The sequence below is a fragment of the Aulonocara stuartgranti genome, assembly GCF_965226115.1.
Source record: "Aulonocara stuartgranti genome assembly, chromosome: 14".
Lineage (NCBI taxonomy): Eukaryota > Metazoa > Chordata > Actinopteri > Cichliformes > Cichlidae > Aulonocara > Aulonocara stuartgranti.
Window position 1 is genome coordinate 13,410,736 of NC_138950.1, and position 24,946 is coordinate 13,435,681.

At 43.0% G+C, this 24,946-nt stretch overlaps 1 protein-coding gene across 2 annotated transcripts in view; it reads right to left on the reverse strand.

Annotated features, from left to right (window-relative positions):
• Nucleotides 1-316: 316 nt before the first annotated feature.
• arhgap32a (Rho GTPase activating protein 32a) overlaps nucleotides 317-24,946 on the reverse strand; it is a 28,356-nt gene continuing 3,726 nt past the window's right edge. The window contains exons 2-22 of one of the 2 annotated variants that reach the window (XM_082501939.1): nucleotides 20,132-20,245; nucleotides 19,088-19,193; nucleotides 16,931-17,022; nucleotides 16,583-16,667; nucleotides 13,695-13,781; nucleotides 13,464-13,601; nucleotides 13,265-13,357; nucleotides 12,574-12,696; nucleotides 12,314-12,391; nucleotides 10,963-11,044; nucleotides 10,681-10,830; nucleotides 8,647-8,749; nucleotides 7,734-7,878; nucleotides 7,254-7,336; nucleotides 6,782-6,889; nucleotides 6,508-6,653; nucleotides 6,188-6,401; nucleotides 4,913-5,058; nucleotides 4,667-4,741; nucleotides 3,859-4,536; nucleotides 317-3,678 (exon numbers count right to left, since the gene is read on the reverse strand). In XM_082501939.1, the coding sequence (XP_082358065.1) occupies nucleotides 1,403-3,678; nucleotides 3,859-4,536; nucleotides 4,667-4,741; nucleotides 4,913-5,058; nucleotides 6,188-6,401; nucleotides 6,508-6,653; nucleotides 6,782-6,889; nucleotides 7,254-7,336; nucleotides 7,734-7,878; nucleotides 8,647-8,749; nucleotides 10,681-10,830; nucleotides 10,963-11,044; nucleotides 12,314-12,391; nucleotides 12,574-12,696; nucleotides 13,265-13,357; nucleotides 13,464-13,601; nucleotides 13,695-13,781; nucleotides 16,583-16,667; nucleotides 16,931-17,022; nucleotides 19,088-19,193; nucleotides 20,132-20,220 (5,097 nt within the window). In that variant the 5' untranslated portion in view covers nucleotides 20,221-20,245 and the 3' untranslated portion in view covers nucleotides 317-1,402. Of the gene's footprint in view, nucleotides 3,679-3,858; nucleotides 4,537-4,666; nucleotides 4,742-4,912; nucleotides 5,062-6,187; nucleotides 6,402-6,507; nucleotides 6,654-6,781; nucleotides 6,890-7,253; nucleotides 7,337-7,733; nucleotides 7,879-8,646; nucleotides 8,750-10,680; nucleotides 10,831-10,962; nucleotides 11,045-12,313; nucleotides 12,392-12,573; nucleotides 12,697-13,264; nucleotides 13,358-13,463; nucleotides 13,602-13,694; nucleotides 13,782-16,582; nucleotides 16,668-16,930; nucleotides 17,023-19,087; nucleotides 19,194-20,131; nucleotides 20,246-24,946 lie in introns of both variants that reach the window. The other variant, XM_082501938.1, reaches the window with a different exon arrangement.

Consider the following 24,946-nt stretch of genomic DNA (forward strand, 5'->3'; position numbering starts at 1 on the left):
AGGCATATCTCGTAGCAAGCAGAATTGTTTTTCCAACACTGTAGAGACCCCTAGAAATTAATTAGTTTAGATGAAAGCCATTAAAGTGTGTTCTTCGACAGCACTGCGGCCTATTGTTGCATTGTGGGTAATGTAGGTGCCATGTATTGATAAATAGCACGAAGAAAGTAATATCTCTGGTTACTAAGCATCCATTTTTAGACATTAACACTAATGAGTAAGGGTTGAAGGTAAAGTAAAGCAAAAAGATGCATATACAGTATCTTAAGTCATGTCCTCTAAATATATACACGAAATAAGAGTTTGACGCACTGTAATCATTGATAATATATCTTTATTTTTTTTTCTTTACTCTCACTAAAATAACTCAATTAACATGTCTTAACAGAATATCCTCGTCTACATTAAGAATTTAAAAGAGCATCTTTAAATGAATAAAACATGTAAAACACCACACTGTTAAAAGTTCCCCATGAAGAGCGAAGAAACTTTCATTACGCGACCAAAGCACGATGCCGCACAAAATACACTTTCACCGAACCGCATGAGCTGACTCGCATGTACATCTCGAGCATATTTTGCCGCGGTGCGTTCGACCTTAACGAAAGAAAAGGAAAATACGAAATCAAAAATCATAGCACTCATTGTTATTTTGCAATACACAATGTGTGATAAAGAAAAAGAAGCGCAAAGTTAGAAAGCATGAGGTTATCTTCCGCTTTACCGACCCTCCCAAAAAGTGCTAATTTGGATTTTAAACAAAGATTCTGAGCAAGCTGCTTCTTACAGAAAAAAATAGATACGCTATATATCAAGAGGCTTCATGTATACCACGTTAAGACAATGTGTTTCGTACACAGTTATCCTTAAAAGTGCTTGTTGAAGTCTGAGCAGACCAGAATAAAAAACAAATGTACAGTACATTGGCCACATGTTAGATGTGTTATTTATAGAAATATACGTTTAAAATGACTGTTATTTTATACACATTCTAAACTTTAAAATCATATTCATAAAACCAGTTAATTTACCTTGTCATCCCTTGTTGTGTTGCTTAGACATTAAATAAAATCTCTTCTTTTTTAAACACATTTTCTTCTCGTCATGCGTCTTAGTGTTTACACTCTTTTCATTTAATACAAGGCCTGCATACGATTCATTTGTTGGCTTCTAGCTTCCCTGGAAGCCACTGGGAAAATATGAAACTACCACTAACGCTGGCAGTATGATCCCCAGCAGCAGCAGCCTCACTTCACACTTTTTGTAGCAGCTCCTGAAGGTTAAAATAAACACACTTTCAAAGCAACAGTCTGTTGGTCTGGCTGAGGATAAAGTGCTGTTCTCCTTTGGCCCCAATGTGGAATCAGATAAAAAAACAAAAAAAACAAAACAGTGGTCAGAATCACTCGTAGACCCCGGCTTCTGATCTCAGAGCAGCGTGATAAAAAGCCTCATGACCCAGAGCCTGGGACAACAGTCTGTGCCCGCGGGGCGACATGCAGCCCTGGCCAGGCAGATATCCTGCCACGGCTTTAACGGATCTTGTGGGTTTAGGCTTGGGTGCTGCGTAATACCCCTCCATGTGGTCATATTGTGTGGGCCTGACTTTAGTGCTCTGAGTCCTTCTGTTGGAAAAGGATCCCAGATGTTCGGGATCCATTTGGGATTTGGCGTGGTAATGGTAGTAGTGACGGTTTTCTCTGGTGCTCTGCGACCTCCCGGGTCTCCTGAGGATGCTGGGTTTCACCATACCAGAGTAGCTGTTGACAGCGTTGGTCATCATTAATCGATCCTGGTCGTGACCTCGCGTATGGCTTCTGTCGTTGTGCTCGACGGTCTTAAAGTTAGGACAGCCTCTTTCTGGGAGCGAGGGGACTTTGCGAAGCGGTGGCTGCTGAGAGGAACGCTCTTTGATGTGAATCCGCCTGGAAGGCCCCGAGTCCGCGCTTGAGCGGTGAACGCGCTGCCGCCTGGTGACCTCGGGGTCTACCGGTTGGGACCTCTGGGAAGTCGGGGATGTAAGCATAACATTTTGTCTTTCCATCTTGTCAGCGGAAAGGAGGCAGGCATTTCCAGGGTCTGACTTGCTTCTCGTGTGTGCGATGTCTCTACTTCTTGTGTCAGCAAGCGAGATGGGACTCTCGCAAGGAGACGCAGCTGGATATGTGTTTTTATGTCTGGATTTACTCTCCTGCATGACTGGTTGATATAAGAGTCTTTCAAAAACTTCTGCGTCTCTCGCCTCATAAACAACAGTGTCCCTGCTTTCTATGAAAAGCTCTCTGTTCACAGGGGGGACGCGCTGAGGAGAGTAGTTGTAGTAATCTGATTGTCCGCTTTCTCTTGTTGAACGCACGGTGTAAGACTTACTGTGTCGGATGCCGCTTTGCCGGCAGGGCTCTGCGTAATAGCGAGAGCCATCTGCAGGGTTCACATTTGAATAGGGACTGTAGTGGTAGTCAGCGTGTGTGTTCTCAAACTGCGGCCGCACAGGGTGAAGACCAGTCTGATTCAGCCTCTGATAAGGTGCTTCCTGGCCTGCTGTCTGCTCGACATAAAACATGGTGTCAGGGGGCAGGACTTCTGTCTCTGCCAACTCGTAATGACTAATCTGAGGGGCATGGAAGGAGCGAGCCCTCCGGATGGCCGGGTGCCCGACTACTCTATCGTCTGACCTCTGCCACTGGCCTTGTTGCCTGTGGCAGCCACTGATAAGGTGCTCATCTCTATGGTATCGTCTGTACTGAGGTGACAAAGGGTGCCTTAAACCTAAACTGCTGTAGCGGCCTTCGGAGGACTGCCTGTACAAGCCTTTTGGCCCAGAAAGGTGAACCGGCAGAGCATCAGGCCGAGGGCAGTGAGGTGCAGGCATTCGTGCTGCCTGAACTGGTCGGTGATGATGATGATGATGATGATGATGATGATAATGTTGATTACTGTAGACATCCTCAAGCATGCCGAGCGGCGTCTCCTCTTCTGGGCTGTAATGATGCGTTAAGGAGGGCTGTAATGGACGCGGAAACACCTCCTCGATGGATGCGGGCATGGAGGTCTCTGCCAGAACGGAGCGGAAATTAAAAACGTTTATCGAGTCCGGGTTGACGTATCCAGGAGAAGCCGATGGGCTCTGAGGCGAGTAGACGGGCTGAGTGGGTGTTGACACTCCAACACTCTGATAGGTGTGCTCTGTTTGCGTGACATCGCTAAGCTCTTTTTTCTCTCTGCAGTCCCTCCTCTCAGCGCTGCCTTCATCCAAGCTCCCTGACCCGAGCGGACTGACATTAGGAGTGAAATTGCACATGCTTTCCTGTCCGTCGGTGACCTGTAGCGACTCTGAGCAGAGGTGCGGAGGCAGGAAATGAAGAGGATGAGAGTAGCAGTGGGTCTCCGCAGGGCTGTGCACCGATGTTTGCCACTGGGAAGCAGGGGAGACATTAGAGCCGCTGTACTCCTGGGGATATGCTTTGAGATCAAGGACTGAGGGCCGTGGTGGTCTGTCCTGGACGTGAGATGCTTCCGGTCTGTGAAGCGGATGCACAGGGACATTGCTTCTTCTTTGGGAGCCACTGCTGGCCTTTTGGGCAGTTTCAGCCAGAGCCAGAGCCAACTTGCGTGCGGCACTCGTCAAGGGAGGGTGAGGAGGGAGAACAGAGACTGAACTCATAAGTCTATCTGTTCCTGGGGAGGGATAAGACAAACAACGCTACAGTATGACAGGACAAACAAAGCTATGGTAAGACATGATGGGACAAGACACAAAAGCTTTCATAAGAAACTAAGAAAGGCATTCTTATTTAAATAACCGCTAACTTTACAGTATAAATCAAGTATGCAATGTGAAAGAGCAATGGCACTAACCTGGATCGGACATGTTCTGTGCAGACTGAGTGAGGTCTGTCACAGCTGATGCCTGGCTCGCTGTGCTGAGTGGGCTGCAGTGTTGATAGGACGCTTTGGGCCCTTTTCCATCTGCCAGTGGAGCGTCACTGTTATCCGCTGGGGTAGAAGAAACCTTCTGAGGTGGCAGAGACATGGATGCAGACTGAACATCTGCTTGCGTCTTAAATGATTTCTTCCTGAGTTTAGGGGAGAGCTGCTTGTAGCTAACCTTCCTCACACCTTTACTGAGCACTGGACTAATGTCTGGAGACTGTAGGCAGGCCAGGTTGTTGTTGTTAGGAGAAGAGATGAGCTCTGATTCACTGGAACAACCAACATTCTTCCTCCACTTGTTTGTATCTTTACCGTGTTGTGGTCCAGGGGTTGCTGAAGGTGGGCTGCACTGAAAAGACATGGGGTCAAAGTCTAAAATAGAGATGCCTGCAGCCGGTGGAGAAAGGTCGAGGTCATCCTCCTGGTGCGGAGGTGAAATGCCTGCTGCAGTACTGACACGGTCAGCACCAGCATGACTCTCGTGTGGCGGTTTTGTTTTGCGGTCGCGTTTACTGCCGCCGTTGTGGAGGTCGTCTTTACTGACGGCAGACATGGCCTCGCTAGTTGAACGAGGTCTGAGAGGACGGTAACTTGGAGGCTCCCCTGGGATGGAATAAATTATACTCATATTATATTTATACTGATTATTTAGTAGTATGTTGTACAAAAATATTATAAACCACTGGCAGCATGTTTGAAGTGTAAAAAATAGACAATATTAAACATTAATTACCTTGTAAATTTTGCAAAGAGGTGAGAGATTCTTCACTTTTGGTAGAGCGCAAAGTGCCACTATCTCCTCTTCCCCCTGCAAACATTTGATCAAATTAATATTCCTAATAAATTAATCAGCATCTCTAATAAATACATCAATCAGTATAAGAAAGCGATAAATTAAAATGCAAAAAAAGAAGCAATAAAGATTTGGGGTACAGAAGCTGCATGTTTTCTGGCTGCGCAACAGCAGCAGTGAGCTGACCTGGCAGTGCAATGCTCTTTATCTCGTTAGGCTCACTGGGGTGTCGCTTCAGTTTACGTTTGGACACAGAATGGGATTTTCCCAGGTGGAAAAAAGAGAGCCAGTTCCCCACTGGAGACTTCTTAGCCTTAGCAGGAGGCCGCTTGCTGCTGCAACACAGAAACGCATCATTTTCAATACTGGCGCTTGTTTCTAAAAGTACAAGAAGAAGAAATAACTGCTGTGAACAAAAACAAGACATTAGTAGTTACTATTTTTTCATTATATGATGTGATTAATTATCTAGTCTACAACCAGAGTGTTAGCGATGACTCACGATCAATCACAAATTGCATGATATTGTGAAGTATGAGAAGAGAGTGAAAGGTTTTCTTATCATTGGCTGTATTACACAAACGTATTAGAATTCAAATCCATTCAAAACTCAAAGAGGATCCTGCCACAGCCATAAACAGCGTGATCATCATGTCATAGAGTGGACCGGATTAGCACAATGATGATAGGAAACCCCCGACCAGTAATACGAGCACTGACTCAGCGATTATGACCAATAGGAGCATGTTCATCACCATCTAACAGGATACACGTGGCAAAGTGAAAGTTCGAACTCTCCTGTCATTTGTTTTTTCAGCTTTTTTCATGTTGTTCAAGCATGTTTATTATCATGGAGGATCTCATGTTAATGACTTGAATGACTAAATTGTTTGAACTGATTCTTCAGCCCATCAGGAGCAAGAATTTGTAAGTGGTGTGCATGAAGGTCACACTGTGAAAATGGAAAAACCTTGTAAGTGACCTTATCCACACATTTCTTTTTTTATGTGTTACAATTTGTATTCAGCCAAATTGTTGTAAAACTTGAGTGAAGACCCATTACGTGATCATCGTTAAGTGCGATTAAACTGTGACCAATACTGTAAACGGACTGACAGATGACGGATGCCTCATCATGGCTCATCAGTCATCTGATTGGACTAAAAAAAATAAAAAAATAAAAAAAGAGAGAAAATGCAAAATTCCCAAAAGTGAACTTGACATTTTCAGATACTTGTTTTGGCCGATTATTCATCTCATGGCATCTAATTAAAGAATAATTTAGTTATAAAGTTTGCAGCTTTGCTTTGTAAATGACTTTTAATTAAGTGCCAAATATGCTGCTCATCCATTAACTGTTATCAATAAACAGATCAGATCGGGTGTGACAACACGTGAGTCGCGGTTCGAGAAGCAGAAGGATTCCTTCACATATATCACAGAAGGCGGCCATATACCAACCTCTCTATCGGAAGCTCGATGACTGTGTGGAACTTGCCGAGGAGAGCTCCTGGTCCCTCTCCGACCTCGATGTAGTCACTGTGGGTGAGGCAGGGGGTGGTGGCCGGGGAGCTCAGATGTACCTGTGTGCGAGCCTGAGCTTCCTCTATAGACAGTAACTTAGTGGATGGGGAGCAGACCATCAGGGACTTTGGTCTGGATAAGGTGTTGTTACCTAAAGTTGAAATGTTCAGTGTGTTAGAGATGCATACAGGGTATATAATGTATACAAGAACTTTTATAATCCTTGACTGGGAAACAGTTTAAAAAAAAACACTTACCAGTCCTTTCCCTTATGATCGAATTAAGTTTGGGGCTGAAGAGAGCCTCAGTATTATTGAGGATGAATTCCACCACCACCGACTGGATACGCACCTCCATGAACGCGGCCGTGCCGCTAAAGCAGGCCGACTCGATCTGTCTGGACCTGAAACACAGCAAAGCACAGCGCAACCCATTTCACAGCTCTGTACCACTGAGACATGCCCCAGTTCACCGTCACAGAAAGGCTAGAATGAAACAGCAAAGCTAATGCTGTGACGCTATGATAGTCACCTGAGGAGGTTAGGTGCCCAGACGATAGCTAAGTTTTTTGTGTGCATGTTAGTGATGGAGCTGAAGGTGGCGAGTTGGGAGAGGTGCCTCATGAGGAACTCCAGTGTCCTGCAGAAAAAAAGTAAATTTTTAATCTAAGCTTTTTTCTTTTTAGACTTTAAAATTGACAACTTTAGCTTATTGTATCTGCTCAAACCCAACACAGTTATCCTTCCTATTACCAATAAAAAGATTTGAAACTGGTAGGATCAGTTTTTCAAATCTCAAGCTAAATAAAATAACTTTCAATTGCTGTATTTGGTGAATATGAGAGACATTTTTGTAACTGAGATATCGGCTTGTGTAGGAAAACGGGATCTCACGGCTTCCATAAACCAAATCAGGCTCTCAGCAGGGTCCGACATGCTGTTTACAAAATCCCATTTCCACTTCAGACCACCAGGGTGCAGCAGCAGCGAGCTTGAAAGCTGACCTGTAATGTGGAGGAGGCAGCTGCTGGATGACATTGTGGATTTTGACCAGCCTCTCCTCATCTGTGGCTGCAGACACAGCCTCCTGTAAAAAGACAGAGGATAAAGCGCGCATGACTTCGAGACCGTTAATCACAGCCGAGGGAGTTTCCTCAACATCCCCGCTCTCGTTTTCCCCCTCTTTTTTTAAATATTCAAAGCAGCCACTGTTTTGTCTCGCTTAATCTGCTATTCGGGTTTTAACATGCACAACCCCCGCTGTTCCTAGAAAGCTCAGCGTGATGCACTGACCCCATTTTGAGCAGCACTTCAAAATGAGCAGAAATTTTGAAATGATTTCCTCTGTTCTTTTGTCAACACTGAATAACTAGAAATAGGTTCCTCGCAGCTTTTTTGCCCTACTTGTAATACTTGACACTGTTGCAATACCAGCTTCCTTTCTGATATCTATTCCCAGTGTAAACCCGTGCTGTGGTCCTTACCGAGAATCTGTCGTAGAGCTGGTAGGTGAGAAGAGGGTTGGGCAGCTCCCTGAAGTACAGTTTGCAGAGAGAGCCCACTGAGTGGATATCCTGTGTGTAGACGTCTCTGCTCAGGTCTGGGACCTGTTCAGAGTCAAACTCATGCCTACATGGAGACCAAAATAAAGAGAAAGCAGAACAGTGTGGGAGTCATCCTACTGCCCATCTGTCAATATATGAGAAAAACAAACAACAAAAACAGGACTATAAGCTCCTTTTGAGGCAGAAATCATTAATTTACCACATGATAATTATTATTACTATTTCAGTGTCTTTGTTTAAAAAAAAATTTCATTCTTGCATCTAATGCAGGAAATCTATTAATAAACTTGCTGATTATTATCAGAAAAGCGTCGACTGCTTTTTTATCTCCTGTGTTTTCATAAATGTTGAAAGACTATTTCATGTGGTGTCAGTCAGTTTTAAGTGAGAAAAGACGTTTTGATTGGCTGTCAAACACCATCAGGTTCTGTGCCTAATTTATGTACTGATGGGGGATTGTTTCACAAATTCCTCCTGGCAAGCATAAACTAGATGAGAAGACCATTACAGCCGTTCAGAGCTGCACAGCTTGAAACAAATTGTGTTTGATGGATTCCAAGAGAAGCAGCTCAAAAAGAAAATAATATTTAATGAATCTCAGTATATTTCCAATTACTTATCATAATTCAGTCACCAAAAAAGCTTTTGAAAGAAAAAAGAAAATAAGCAAAAAGAAGAAAAAAAAGACACTGAAACCCCAGAGGGAACTCAGACTAGAGGGAATATTTTAGAAGGTAGATGCCAGTTTTGGAATTTGGTCCTTCCTGGGAATCCTCAGGAATTGTTTAGGGTTATATATCGATTTTGCAGCATGTGCGAAACAGGCACAAACCTCAGTTTCTGAATGTTGGAAGAGATCCCTGAGAGCCTGTAGATCCCATCCACCACTCCATGTTTCTCTATGAAGTCTGCACAACTCTTAACAACCTGGGGCACTGCAATAGACAAAAGATGGTCAGCGACATGCTTCATTCCTTTAGGATATCTGAAGTTGTCTACGCATTACCACATAAGAATAAAAAACCCCAAAACTCATTGTTCCTCTGATTAACAAATGGACTCTCCTCAAGCAGCCTGCCGTAGATCTTACAGAGGAGGCTGAAGAGTGTGATCCCCATGAAGCTGGAACACATTCTCCGGTCCACCTTCTTAAAAAGAGAAACCACTACCACAGTCTGCCAGTCCAGAGACATTGTCCTCAAGTTCAGTGCTTTGCTGCAAAAGCATGCCCACTAACACAGCCCTGAAACATCCGGTTACTTAAGAAATTCGAGAAGAATCTCATCCACCCCAGGAGCCTGGCCATCAGTGATGGGCAAGTCTTCCCCCTGGTCCCCAGTCTCTGATTCTTCTGTGGAAGCCGTGCTACTGGGATCTAACTATTCCAGTGCACTACACTTACTGTAGACAATGTGAGTAGAGCCCTGCTCTCCCCTCCTGGAAAACCTGATGGTTTGCCACAATTGCCCCAAAGTCTACTAAAAGTTTTGCACCATGGTCTCAATAAACTCCTTTTTTGCTTCAGCTACAGCACAGCTGCACTCCATACAGCCTGCTGGTAGAAATGAGCTTCCCCCAGAGGGTCCATTGGATGAGTTAGGGAGGTGGTTGGGGAGAGGGAGGCCTGAACATATTTGCTTAGACAGCTGGCCCTGTGACCAATGACTCAGATAAGTGACAGAAAATGGCGGATGTAACAATAAAACATCTGTTTTGTCTTGATTCGGTGTACTGTGCATCTCTACATGTTATTACAAGCCAAGACTTTTACTAACCACTGCAGTCTGTTTACTGGGTTGGCCATCACTGACTACGGGCAGGTAACAGTGGTAAACGTCCAGCTTATCTCCGCATCATTCTCTGTTTCAACTCCAATAGTCACATTTAAATAGCTGCTTTTTTAGTGTGTTTTTGTGATAATCTGCTATTTTCGCACCTTAGACATGGATTACTTTGCAGTAAAGACTGAAACACGCTTATAGCTAGTGTCAAATTGAAAGTCGTCATTAAAAATATCCTTTCTTCAGGTGTTTTATAAGTTGAAGGTTTTCTATATCACGTTGCTTGTGTTACATTTTGCACACATTTTTGATGCCTCGATCGGTTCTTTCAAAAGCAATTTTTGAATGGGACGCCCTGACAAAAATCAATCATACCACGAAGTACTGCATGTGCAGCCAAAGCCCGAAAACCTGGATCGTATTTCTCTGTACCACAGCATGGCTCGTTGTGCTATGCAACAATTAAAAACATTTCACTGAGTCAATGTGTTGCAGTGGATAACAGGCTCATTCATCACTGTAAATACAAGGTACTGTGGTTTATCTTGAGCGAATCCAAAACACACAGTCCTGAGGCTGTTAAGACTCTTGAGTGAAGTGTTTACGCAGCATTTAAACATACATCACCCACCTTCAACAGGGAAAAACACTGTAATACAACTGGATTTTTTCCTATTTCAGCTGTTTTCTATGAATCATTACTCACTGGCTGAAGTGTTCCCACGAGGAAAGGTTACAAGTAGGCATCGCTTCATTGTAAGGAGTCACAACACAGGTGAAATTACATTATCCAGCGTGAAGAACAGATTTTACTACAATATTTAGCAAGAAATGTATGAAATTAAAATTAAAATACACATGATGAAAGTCACATGAGTATTGTCTACCTATTGACCCGAAGGCCTAAAAACCCAAAATACACAAAGCAGTTTTGGCAAATCTACAAAAATCTATAGAGCCACAGATTCACGAGGTAATCCCTGCTTTGGGATTAGTTCTTACCTTCCAGCAGTTTACACTGAAATGTGAACAGCCAGCAGGTAAAAATGATTCACTGTAAAATGAGAAATAAAAATCCATTTTACCCTCATGTCCTGAGTTGTGGAGATGTTCCCCCAGGTCACAGCCAAACACACGCTCTCGGAGGATGCCGCGCTGCCTGAGCTTCTGCGGCGGCGGTCGAGACTTCATAAAAGACCTCAGGAACGTTACCAGCTTTCCATGCTTCTTACACACTGATTAAGATGAAACACACAACCAACATACATATAACAGGCGAGTGAAATCAATCTGACTCATATCCTGGAAGCAAGTCTTAAATAAATCATCACGCACCGACACACACACACACACACACTGAAAAGTACCTGGCTTTGGCACTGAGCTTTGAACACTGGGGGGAATCTTGTCATTTATCAGCTCAACACAGTCACAGGGGAAGAAACCAACCTGGAAGAAGAGAGAAGAGAGACTGAGAGGACTAAAGGGGAGAGACAGAAACTGTGATACGCTTGAATGTTAAAAGGACCAGAGGGGGTGTTTTATGCTGGAGCAGACTGTTATACGGCGAGGGTGCAGAAATAGGTCAGGAAGCATGAGACGCTGCCTCAGACGCTAAATCCTCAGCTATCAGCTGCAATAGTGTGGCTGGCATTGTTTGTGACAAACAGACACAAAACCTGTGAGTCTGTCTCGTTGCGTCTAGATCCTCATTGCAAAACGTGCTCCTGTTGGCAGCAACTACTTCTACTCTAGCAGGGACAACAACACATTTGATTACTTTGGTAAGGCATCCTGGAGTTGCAGGCCAAACCTATTATTAAATATATCCACAGACTTTGTATGGACATTGTAAATGGTTCATTTATTTGAAAGCATCAAATTTTTAAAAACATTTTCTGCTCTCCCATCTCCAATTTGCATAAAAATGTTGTGCGTCCAAAGTCTGAGGATATAACGATTGCTGTGAAATTTAGGCTTCATATGCTAATTACTTTGTATACATTGTATTTCTGGTTTGTTGAGCCACTCCCAGCGTGTTTTTCGTTCACACTTTGAAATCTGAAACTATATTTGAATATGAATATCTCATAAAGTATCCACAATAAAATGCCTGAAATGTTTTTATACATCAAACACAGCAAAATAATTAACAGTTATAAGAAAGGGATTAATAATTAACTTTCCTGTCATAAGTGTCGCGAGGCCAAATTGCCGTTTCCTCATGCCGAGATCGGTATCTCCAAGACCTTAACTCCCCATTCCAACAGTAAGTCTAAAGCCACAACTGCTGCAGGCAAGCAAGGACACACGCTAACTGCCAGAATATATATGAAAATGCTACATTGTTGCATTTTTAATGTCTCTCTGACTATATTTTAAACTTAATCTGGATTATCAGACTGCTCCGGGGCAGTAGGACTCGAAAATTAAAATACACAAAACATATTTTAAAAACATTATTTGCTTAGTTATAACTAGAGTACCATTTAGAAACTATTCAGATCTTTTTGGATCAGACACAAAATGTTTTTGAAACCAGAGAAAGTCGAGCAGAAGACCCATGATGATAGAATGACTCAAAAATATTAAAAGGTAAAACAGAACAGGGATGCAAAGTGGGACACCTCTGGTTCTCTTTAATTAAATTCAAGGTATTACCTGTTTTTACCTGTATTATTATACAGTAGAAAGAGGACATTTGTGCATTTATTATACCTGAAATCCATGTTTCCCTCGCCACCAGCCTGTGTCTTCTTTAGGCGGCATGTCGATGACTGAAACAATGTCCCCCACCTGGATCACAAAGCGTGTGATGATGAGTCTGATCACAGGTGAGTCCATTAAAAAGGAATCATGATGGAATCAGAAATCTGCATATGCTAAACACTCGGTCAAATAAAATCTAGCTAAAGAAGAAAAAACAAGTTAAACAAATGGGAGTGTGTTTCTCATAGATGTTTTATAATAGCTGGTACCTCAAAGGTTAGCTCGTCTGTGGCCTGGGCTGTGTACCGCTTGGTGACGTGGGCAGCGGCGATGGCGGGGACATTGATTGAAGCTTCTTCAGACACCAGCAGATGGTTCCCCTTGTTGTCGATCTAAAAATAAAAAGTGTTACAACAGAGACGTGTTAGCCCAGTTTTTCTTAAGCACAGGAAGCAGGGAACGGGAGCTCTGTCGCTGCAGTAAAAGTGACAGAGACAGGAAGCAGAAGAGAGGGAAAAAAATATTTTCTTTTTACCTCCAACTTGACTTAATATCAGTCGTTCCCTGTTAAAGCAGAGCCTGAACAATGCACAGCATGTAGCATAAGCTATTAAACTATTAAAGCATGTTTATAACCCCTCAATGTCCAAAATCGTCATTAAGGCTACAGGGGAGGGCATCAAATGTAATCTTTATAGGCGAATGAGCTACAGGAGACGCACTACTTCACAAAATACACTGACAACCGCAAGTTCTTTCATGCTTGTGTTGATATGATCTTGGAGCTCTGGTTTCTCTCACCATCAGAAATGTGGAGGGTTAATGCTACCAGTCTTGCCCAGGACACTCTAAATTCTGTTGTGCTATTGTGCTAATTCTTGATTAAAATAAAAAACTTACGTTTTTCTGCAACAAAAGCAAAATGTCAGAACAAAAATCACCAAAAAGATAGTCAGATACCTCCATCCATGTTAATACCGGACCACAGTTGATCTTATTGTCAGCGATGTTAGAGAAGCGGGACAGGTAGGTTGCCAACATTGTGGCTACTGACTGGAAGGAAGCACATGATCAAGATTTGTAAAACACAAACTGTCTGTAACATTAAACAGATAACTTCAGGCAAATCTGTGATCTTATACGTTATGGACATAGATACCTCATCGGTGTCCTTCAGCGTGTCGTATCGCGGCAGCTCAGTGAGCTGGGAGTAACGACGGTCGTATATACACAAGTGCAGATGCTTGTCCAGCACCCGGAAGTCTTCATAAGACCTCTTCACCAGCCAGTTTCGACCCTGAGAGGACGAACAAATGATAAATGGAAATGGAAAGAAATATACGACATCGTGCGATCTAATCTCGTTCACAAAAGTAGCAAGTGATGTTACCTGGCAAGTGATCTGGACCAGAAAGACCAGCTCCTTGGAGTCCAGCCCAGCCTTTGGTCCTTCACTCTGCCCCTCTGCAAAGGCCAGCTACAGAGAGACAAAGAAGCTAACGCTGAGAAGGCTGTCGTGCTAAATAATTGATCAGTTTAATACAACAACCTCTCTGTATATGACCTGGTATACAAGGAGAACTTCATGTAAGGACCCATTTCTGCATGAAATAGTAAAACCACTTTTACGCTGAACAGTGGAGTGAAAAAGTGTGATGAAAATCAAGCACCAAGGCACTGTGGGCAAATAATGCATTAATATAGGAGGATGTGAAGATTTTGTAAAAAAGGAATTCCGACAAATGATCTTTAAATGTGACTGACAGCCTTCGTGGTTAAGTTATTTGGCGGATAAGGAGGATATATATCATCTGCCAGCAGCACTTCACTATAAATCCTGCAGTATGAAATGTATAATAGATCAGCTGTTAGGATTTCAGAACTTGGAGGTGGTGTAGATTTAAAGAATATTTCTTTTTCTCTTCCTCCTCACTAATTTTTAATATGCCCCAAAACTGAAACGATCAAAGCTTCACTGTAGTTTGGGAATTTGTTGATAGACATTACTGTAGCAGCGACTTCAAAGGCCTCGAAGCCAAGGGAAGTTCTGGTTATTTATATCTGTTAGCAACTCATCCAGATACACTGTTATACAACACGCAGCGACCCAGTTACTGCTCAGCAGTAATACAGCAAACCACAGTGACAACGAACGCAGTCTGAGAAATTTGTATCTAAATAATTCATGATGGAAGAGCTCTTGTACACTGTGAGAATCTGAAATACTAGTCCTGACCAAACAGCTAAATTAGGTACGGACGGGTCAACGAGCCAAAGAGATTATGATGAGAAGGATTATGGACTGAATCACAGACAAAAAAGTAGGTTTCAATTTAAAAGATTTGAATAAAAATAAAACAGCAAAAATCTCAAAGTTTTCACCGAAGGCATGCTTGAGCATCACTTCTTCCGTGACGCTCACACCTCAGAGGCTCCTCTCTTCAAACTAGAGCATGCTAATGCACAAGCGTGACATTATTTCCTCACGAATATCAACCATCAGAAGCTCAGATGAATATATAGTCAACGCATGGTTATGTTACCTGCCACTAAGGCATCTCACATATTCCCCGCAGCTGGAGGAGGTGGCTCTCTCTTTGTGTGCAGCCGCAGTCCTGGACCTCAGCAAGCTCCTCCAACAAGCCAAATCTTAGCTCAGAGCAGCGGCTCAAACGCAGCTCGCCTATTTGCCGTCCCCTGCCGTTTTACCCAAAAAGCTCATTTCCAGTGCTTTGGATCATCGCGCGCTCATGCTCTGTTCTAAAAGCAGAATATATGAAAAGAGGATGCTCCCAACTGTGTGTGTGTGTGTATGTGTGTATATATGTGTGTGTGTGTGCGTTACCCCCCTTCCTGCATCCCTTTTTCGATCTCTTCCCCCTCCTCCCTCTCCTGCGCTCGGTCTCCATCACCCTCCTCCTCTCGCTCTCCCTCGGTCTCTCTCTCTCTTTCTTAACCCTCTTTCCTTTCTCCGGCAACAAAAGGGGGTTTGCCAGTAAAATGGGCTCAGCCGGCACACACAGATACACAAGCTCATCCATCATACAAAGGCACAAGACACAAAGATGACCCTTTGTCATTTCAAAACAATTCTCCTTCACTGCGCTCTCAAGGCGAGACTGCAGCTAATCTGGAGAGGGATCAATCAGGCAGGCTGCAGACAGAGGCAGTCTGCTGTCCTTGTGCTATTCTGCAATCATGATATATGAGACTTGATCAGCGCCTGGCTGCTGCACTATGTGGATGAAGAGACATGAGAAATGCATCACGGGACAAAGACTAATCTCTCAGATTAAGTCGAGGATTCATCACGTTGCATTGTGGCGTGCAATACACCCCACAGCAATGTCTCCACACACCCAAATTTCTATTTCAGCTTGACTCTGCCTTTTGTCTCCTTGTGGTGCTTTCCAAGGTCACTGGAACTGTGCTGCTTCCACTTCCCTCCACGCTGCTGATGCATCCATCACAATCATGGCAACCACAAGAGGATGCGCAACAGAGTCAGAGCATCCAAGAATCGAAGTCCCGTCCAGCCTGTTACACTGTAGCTGACTAATACTAGATGTAGGGATTCAGCCTTAAAGTATGTGTGCATACATGCATACACTGCTCTGGCAGCCTAAAGCTGACACTGGCAGCCTGTAGTTGGAGCAGCCTGTATCAGAGGTGACTGACGCACTCTGCTGGCAAGCAACCTGCACTACACCGAGGTTAACCAGGCGACTAACAATCACTTCCACACATGGATGAGCAGCCACTAAGGCTTCACTGCTTCTTATTATCACTGCAGTGAACAAAGTCTTTCTTAAACCTAGAAAATTATCTATATGTCCAAATAATTTATTACGTGGTTAAAGGAAAGGAATCCCAATCACTGACTTCAGAGGCCTGTGTTATGAAGCCGGATTTAAGGTTTAGTCTGTGCTTTTAGGTTAACTCTTCCCCTGCATCAACTATAACTGCAGCCACACTCACACACGTAACATGTGATTTATCAGACTGAGATTTTAAATTTGTCTCATACAAAATCCTACAATTCCTGGATAGAATAGACTATTTGCTCTATTGTGACATTTAAGGAGAAAGAAGGATAGAGCAGTAACTGTCCAGGAAAGGCAAACAAGGTTATCGATTCAGCTGCCACGCTGCGTTTAAAGAATGATTCCTTTCTGGAGCAATTCACTAAAACGGCCACTGAACTCGAGCCAAAGACACAATTACTAAACATAGAAACTCTGCTGCTGAAGTCACGGTGTAAGTATTTTCCGGTCTCACCTGAACATTGCCAAAATCAACTGTCTCATAGTGGAAATGGGCACACTCTGCCAATCTGGGAAAGTGACCTCTGGGAAAAGTCAGCCTGAAAAACAAAAACAAAAACAAAAAAATATAGCAAACGCAGCAACTTATCAGTATTTAAAACACTGAAAAAGAGAAGAGCAAAGTTTATTGGCATAAAAGAAGAAGAAGAAGAAGGGTGAGGTTAGGTCTGCACATGATAACAGACTCACTTATCTGTCTGTGTCACACCCGTCATTTTATAGGTCCTCATTTCAGTGGCCTGAATAAGAGGCCTGGTTTACAGCCTATAATAGCAGCAACACTGTCTCCAGGAACACCTACTTCTTCATGTTCTTGACCTTCATGCTGGCTGTGCTGACGCAGGAACGCAGGATGGGCTCAGCCGGGTGCTCTGTGATGTCATCGCTCCTTGCCTGCCAAACGGAGACAGCACCCTTCGATAAATGTCAGTCAGTCACGGGACAGCTGATGGAGAACCATTTGCAGTGACCACAGTAATGATGTCGATCACATGAAAGAGTGAAGGTGCTACAACTGAAGTGCTACACACTAAAGGAGTGACTCTAAGCAGTACAATAAGTTTTATGCTACAGCATAGTATGCAAGGCTAATATGTTATATTACTATATGCTGTGGTGTATTGCATTCTTTGCTATCCTATAACTGTGTTATCATATATGTGTTCATGTTTTGTTGAAATGTCATTTACACTAATATTAGCAATTCCTGTAAGCATTAGGCCTTTTCTTTCCATGGATTCTGTTACTGTACTACGTTGCTATTGTGCTCCATAGAGCTAGAAAGCCATGCACATGAATGGACAGATATATATTCTAGTACATAATGAACAAATACTGCTTTATCTGACTTGTTATCAAGTCAGATGTTATCAAGTTCATTACTTTGAACCAAAAATGTACTTTATTCAGCATATTTCATACCACCATGATGTCAACAACTCAGAAAACTGGTGCAGCAAACTTGCTCACTTTGAGGCAGAGTTCATTGGAATTTTTCCAGTTAGAAATCAAGTTTTCAATAGTGAACGCATGAATGCAGTATAAGCTGTAATCTTGTTCTTCTTTAAGCTGTTCCCTTTAGGGGTCGACACAGCAGATCATCCCTAGCATCCTCTTCTGTCACACCAACCCTCTGCATGCCCTCCTTCACTACATCCATGAATCTTCTCTGCAGTCTTCCTCTTTTCCTCCTGTCTGGCAGCTCTATAATCCACTTTCTTTGTCTAATATATCCACCATCTCTCCTCTGCACATGTCCAAACTATTTCAGCCTTGCCTCTCTAACTTTGAGCCGTCCCTGTGATGTACTCATTTCTAATCCTGCCAACTCTGCAACCTCCACCTTGGCCTCCTGACTTTTGGTAAGTGCCACCGTCTCCAAACATGTATTATAGCAGGTTTCTCTACCACTGAGCAAACTTCCCCTAACACTCTTGCCACTATCCTTCTGTCACACTTGTCTCCACCCACTCCACGTGTACATAGCTTGAAAATCAAAATGCAAACTTGGAATTTTTTTTTTTTTTTTTTAAAATACAGTATACATTAAAAAAAAAATGCACACGTCATGTGACCACTTTGCCTAATAATCCCTCAGGAGGTAACCATGAGACAACGGGTATCTGGTGCCAGGACTTCCTGTTTTTTGTAGTTGTTATTGTTTAAGAATGTAGATACATTTTTAAAAAGCAAATAAGAAATAATAATCATACAGTCAGTAGTTTTTTGTTTTTTTTTTAAATTGCATTTTAAAATGCATCTATGTTCGGTTAATCAAACAGGAAGTATTGGCACAAGATACATGCTGTCCCACGGTAATGACACTACCCCACAGCCACCCACCTTTGCTCTTCACAGGACTGTTTCCCTGCTTGCAGTCTAACATTGACCAGATGTAAATGGTTAATACTGCTTCAAGCAGAAACCAGAACGCTTCCAGGAACAAGAATCTAGCAAGTCCCTTGCTAACAGATTCTGCATATTCATGTGCAGATATCAGAGTTAAGAGAGATTAATATGGATAGAGAGAGATAGAAACAGACAGATGGTAATTAACAAACAAAATTCACCAATTTTACATCTTAAAATCCCCCTTCAGATAGATAAAGAAGACAAACAGAGAGAAAAGATGACATCATGTGTCTGTGGCATGACACCGTCATCACACCTTTACCTCAGCTGCTATCAAGCATGTCATCTCAGTCTCTGGTGAGATATCCTTAAATGCAAATTTACATAACAGCTGACTTTCACATGTCCGCCATATGACCTCGGTGACAAGATGCTGTGAATAACCTCCAGAACCAGTGCAGCCTCATGGAAGAAGGGAGACATCCATCTCTGCTGGTGTTTATGTGTTTTCTTGTATAAGTGATGAGTCAGAGGCGTGTGTGTGTGTGTGTGTGTGTGTGTGTGTGTGTGTGTGTGTGTGTGTGTGTGTGTGTGTGTGTGTGTGTACCATGACAGTGGATGTCTCCTGTGGTTGTTTCTCCTCTAGAGGATTACTGTTAGTGGCTTGAGGTAAGGCATCGTCTTTGTCCAGCTCGGTAGACGGTAACACGTCACTACAGGAAGACACAGGCCAGGAATTTAAATAAAAGAGAGATAACATGTCACAGTATCAACTGCTGTGCCACGGAGACTTTAAAATAAGGCTTGTCACTTTTTTTTAAAAAATACACCAGAGGGAGCAAGTGAGGAGGAATTCATAAAGTGTGGCTTGGTCTCAAATCCTGACATTGCAACAGCATGGCCCAGAAAACATGTTGTACAAGCACTGCAAGGTTTAAATTGCATCACATATGATAACTGGGAAATATGTGAAAATACTAGTTTAATCCAATCAGGTCAAGGTGGAAACATATGTTGCACAAATGTCCGTGATCCAGATTAATCTGAAAGCAAAACAAAACAAACTGTAGCACATTTGGGGTCTGTTGGATGCCCTTAGGAAAGCCAAGGTTGACTATTCAGTGAGCCATAAAGACAATTCACCCACAAGGGACTGCTTCACAAAACCGTCACTTGAAATGTGACTCAGTGTATTGAAGAGGGCAGGGTGAGGTTCCATTCAGCTCAACTTTTATGAGCAACAAAGCCAGGAGAGAGACAGAGCACGGTTTTGTCAGCGTAATTCAGCATGATGAGATCAGGACTCCAGGCCAGGAACACAGACACACAGTGTAATTTATGTGATCCACAGGGATACAGTGAATTGCATAAGAGAAGAAGAGATATGGTAAAGTCTGGACATGATGAAGCTTGAAACAGAGACAGTCTGTCTGTCTCTCTCTCTGGGGACAGGGTCATGTTTTAGCCTTAACGCTGTCCTGCTCTTACTTTCCTTCATGCAGCATCTCAAATGCAAAAACGCATGTAAATGAGCACACAAGCACATGATAGTTAGAGCTACGCACGCACACGTCTGTCTCCACACATTTTTATGTTTTTACATGATTCACATCAGCTGACATGATGTGAGAAAAAAAACAGAGCAACTCACCTCTCAAGGACGTCACTACTTCCTGGTTCTCCCTCGGGTCCTGAGGCAGCATTCTCAATCACCGCGGCAACCACGCATCCAGCCTCCATGATGCTGCTTTTCTGCAACTGTCCGCTGTAGAGAAACGTGAGTGGGAGGAGAGGGAGGGAGACAAAGCCAGAGCGGGTGGGTGAGCGTAAGAGTAGAGCATGGGAGAAGGAGTCCGATCCTATGAAGCCGCCAGACGTTAACACACTTGAGGCTGCAGCGTGCGCGACTCTCAAGGCTACAATTCACATAGCCCAGACTGTAATCTGCGATGACATCATGCTACAGTGCCAGGAGCTGCTTCAGGGATATAAAGAATGTCAGACGGCACATTCATGAGAGGATTTCATGAGAATATCAGCTTCTTTTCTTTCTTCCTTTTTTTTTTTTTTATCATTTTTGCACTGACAGGAGTTAGCTGGAGAAAACATCCACCTTCAAGAAAATGTCAAGGCTGTCATGGCAGTTTCAGTATGAGCCCCGGGATAAAATTAGTTCACTTAGCATCATTATCTTTGCTCATAGATATCCACTCACTGGCCATTTTGTTTGGTGCAACTGTTAAGCTGCTAGTAAATGCAAATATCTTATCAGCTAATCACATGGCAACAACTCAATAAATTTTGGCACGTAGAAATGTTCAGAACAACCTGCTTAAGTTTAAACTGAGCATCCAAATTGTTAATAGAGATGATTCAAATCACTTTGAATATGGCATTGTTGTTGGTGGTCTGAGTATTTCAGAAACTGCTGATCCACTGGGATTTTCCAACAAAATCATCTGTAAGGTTTACAGAGATGGTCCATAACTGAGAAAATGTACAGTGAGCACAGTACTCTGGTTAAAAATGACTTCGTACATCAGAGGAGAATGGCCAAAATAGTTCACACTGATGGGAAGGTAATAGTAACTCAAATAATCAATCATTACAACCAAGCTATGTACAAAAGCATCTCTGAATGGACAACATGTTGAACCTTGAAGCAGATGGGCTACAGCTGCTGAAAACCACGCCAGGTGTGACTCCAGTCACCTAAGAACAGGAAACTGAGGCTAGTGTCATAAAGGTGTGGGAGGTTTTTCCTGACAGACTTGGGGCTCCTTAGTGTTAACTGGCATGATTAGAAATGCTACAGCTTACATGAATATTGTTGCTGACCATGTCCATCCATTTGTGACCACAGTGTACTGATCCTCTGATTGCTGATTCCTTTAAAATGACAATGAGTATACTGCACAATCAAATAGAGCATCTATGGTGGAATGGGACGTTCACATCATGGATGTGCAGCCAACAAATTTGCAGCAACTGTGTAATGCTATCGTCTTAATATGGACTTCATCCATTATCTACTTCTAGTTATCTAGGGGCAGGGATAGCTCAGTAGGTAGAGCGGTGGCCCCATGATCGGAAGGTCGGGGGGTCGATTCCTCTGAACAGCCACCCTGAGGTACCCCTGAGCAAGGTACCGTCCCTACACACTGCTCCCCGGGCGCCCAATGGCTGCCCACTGCTTCACTGAGTGAATGGGTTAAATGCAGAGAGGAATTTCCCCACGGGGATCAATAAAGAACACTTTCTTCTTTCTTTCTTATCCCTATCAAAGCACCACCTCACATTGGGAGGTCATAGAGTATACCCTGTACTGACCTTCACTCTGTTGCAAGTCACAGACAACTAAATAAGGTTCATACTGGTGCTGTCCAGGTGCAATTTTGGTCTGGGGTTATTTCTTATGTGCTCGGCTTGGCTCCAAGTCACGGTCTGTAGCCTATCCCAGTTACCACAGGGCGAGAAGGGGGGTACACCCTGGACAGGTCGCCAGGCTGTCGGAGGACCAACACAAGAAAACAGACGACCATTCATGCTCACATTCAATCCTACAGGCAACTTAGAATAACCAGTTAACCTAATCCCACCAACTGTATGTCTTTGGACTGTGGGAGGAAGCTGGAGTACCAGGAGAGAACCCACACAGACATGAGGAGAACATGCCAACTTCACACTCCAAAACTCAAATTTAAAAAGTTTTAAGTGTAAGAATGCGTAAGAATCATCATATTTGGAAAGGCTCATACCAATATGGCCCTGATCTATCTTACTGTCTAATGGAATCCAGTATCACTACTGACCTCCTTATGTACTGTAAACAAACAGAAGAAATGCCCTGATTAAGCAAACTCGGCACCACAATCTTCCCATAACTAGCTTCTAACCAATGTGGGTGTGCATTGTGAAACAGTGCATGTTAAAAGGGCGTGTGGGTGGAAAAAACAAGCCTCTTTTCACACCTCTGAGGTTCATCTCCAGTAGAGCTGGGCGATATGAGATTTTTTCATATCACGATATGTTTTTTTCATTTCAGGCGATAACGATATCTATCACGATATAAGCCAAATAACTATAATTGTAAGATTTAAATGTGCCGTTGCTCACAAGTAAAATGTGAAATAATCAGCAGCTTGTTTTTATTTAAATATTTATTTCCCATAATAAGTTCAACAGGGTAGATGTACTTAAGGAACATGAGACTTTTTCAGATAAATAAAGGCAAATATTACAAACTACACAAAAGGCAGCCGCTAAAGCGTTTAAGTTTCAAAATAGAACAAACGAAACAGACTAAATTGTCAATTCCACTTAGAAACAAAGTATTAATTCTAAAAATAAATCTTAGTTTGTTTTACAGAAGAACAGACAAAACTGACTAACTTTTGTCAATATCAAATAAACTGAGAACTAAAAGGAAATTCTCAATCTCTCCTTGTTGTATAGCTTAGTTTTTCAAACAGTTTTAACAGTTACTTTAGTCTGACAAAAGCCGAATGACAAATTAGCGCTTCCAGTCAGAGACTGAGGCTACGTCCACACGTACACGGGTATTTTTGAAAACGGAGATTTTCCGTTTTCGTTTTAAAAAATAATCCCATCCACACATAAAGGCAGAAATGAAGGAAAACGCTGCTATGAACATGCCAAAGCAGCAGGTGGCGCTAGATTCCTAACCGTGCAGAAATGTTGGCCAATCAGAAGTCTAGAAGCCTCGGTGGGAAAAAGTAAACAAAGCTGGGGCATAGAAGCAGAACCGAGTCGTATGTGTGGAGGGACAGTAACTGTGTGTATATGTAAGCATTTAAACACTGCAGAGAGTAGAATTAACAGTAACAGTATTGTAGAAATTCATTTCACCGAAACAATAACGTGGCGCACAGTGTGACGCATGCACCAGTTTATTGTATTTCCAGACTTGCTTTCGGCACAATTTACAGTGCACGCTACTCTGTTTTTTGTCAGACTTGAAATAGCCGAAATACCTTCACACTACGGAACTTCTATGGCTCTTCCGTTCGACAATCTCTCCGGCGTTGGAACCATCATCTGTTTTCTCTTCGGTCACGCTCGGTTGATTTTTCTAGTCGGCACACTCATTTCCTCCATTACGCGCTGGCTCCATTACCCGCTGGCTGCTTCCCAAACAAACACACGTGCGGCTTGGCACTTGTGCTGTACGTAACAAGTCACGCGACGTGACGCTGCGGCTGTGATTGGTTCGGCTCTGCGCTACTGAATTTGGATCGGCTGACCTTTTTTTTTTTTTTTTTTTTTAAAGAGGACAAGAGCGGCGAGGTCTATCGCGATAGCTTAATTTCTCTATCGAGTAAAAGTTATATCGCGATACATATCGTTATCGTTCTATCGCCCAGCTCTAATCTCCAGCACTAAAAATCCCTCCATTTAACTCTAAGGCAGTTTTACCATCCCTAAGCAGCTCTGCTAATCAGCACAGAAATGTTTGGAGTAACAAGTAGATTCGTCAGCCCCAACTAACTGCTGCTGTAGTAGCAGTTTCCCACCAGCCCCTCTGGCCCAGAGCCTCACTGAGTTGCTGTTGACGGCCTTCTACAAAGCCTCCTGACTCAGCAGAATGTGAGCAGGCAGACAGGAATATGGGCCAGATCAGACTCCAATTCATCCACATCTCATACTGCATCTCCTCTCTAATAGACACTGTAACCTTGCCAAAGGAGAGCCAACGTACTATACAAGCAAGCAGCAAACTAATTTATTGTTTAGAAGTGTTGCATCAAGCACTGCTTCATAAGGGTCACCGGAGGGAATGTTTTTTGGAAAGTCATATAGAAGTGAAGACAGTATGCTGCCAATTAATGTGGCTCTAGAGGCACATGTAATAAAATTAGTGCCTCTATTTACAGCTTAAAAATCTAGGTTAACACAAAAAGATCCAAGCATTATCTCTTCATTGTTTACAATATTTCCTTTATCGTGCATTCCATGATTTAAAAAAAAATGTGTGCTACATGGTACAATACCTGACCTTGCTGATGGCACCGCATAAGACAGTGAATCAAGCATAGGAACATGCTGTACTGCACACTGCAGAGGAGGCAGGCTAGCTGTGTGCTTTAAAGCTGCCTGACAGAAACAGAAGCCTGACAACTTGTGGGGGATGAGCTGAAGATAGCCGACAGCAACATATGATTGAGGGCTATACCAAACACCTCTCAGCATCATGAAAATCACAACACATGGAGGAAAAAACAGGAGGACTATTTTGGAATTGCCCCAAATAGCTTGAGCTATAAAAAGATAAAGCTGTCACATCTGTAAAAAAAAGTCATTACTCTAGTTGATCTTGGCAATGAAACAGGTAGCACATATTGATGCAGCCGTACAGGTGAGAAAAACACCATCCCGCCAAACCAGGCATCAAACCCATGTAACTAAAACTGCAGAGCTGCTGTACGTCAAGCAGAAATCATCTTTC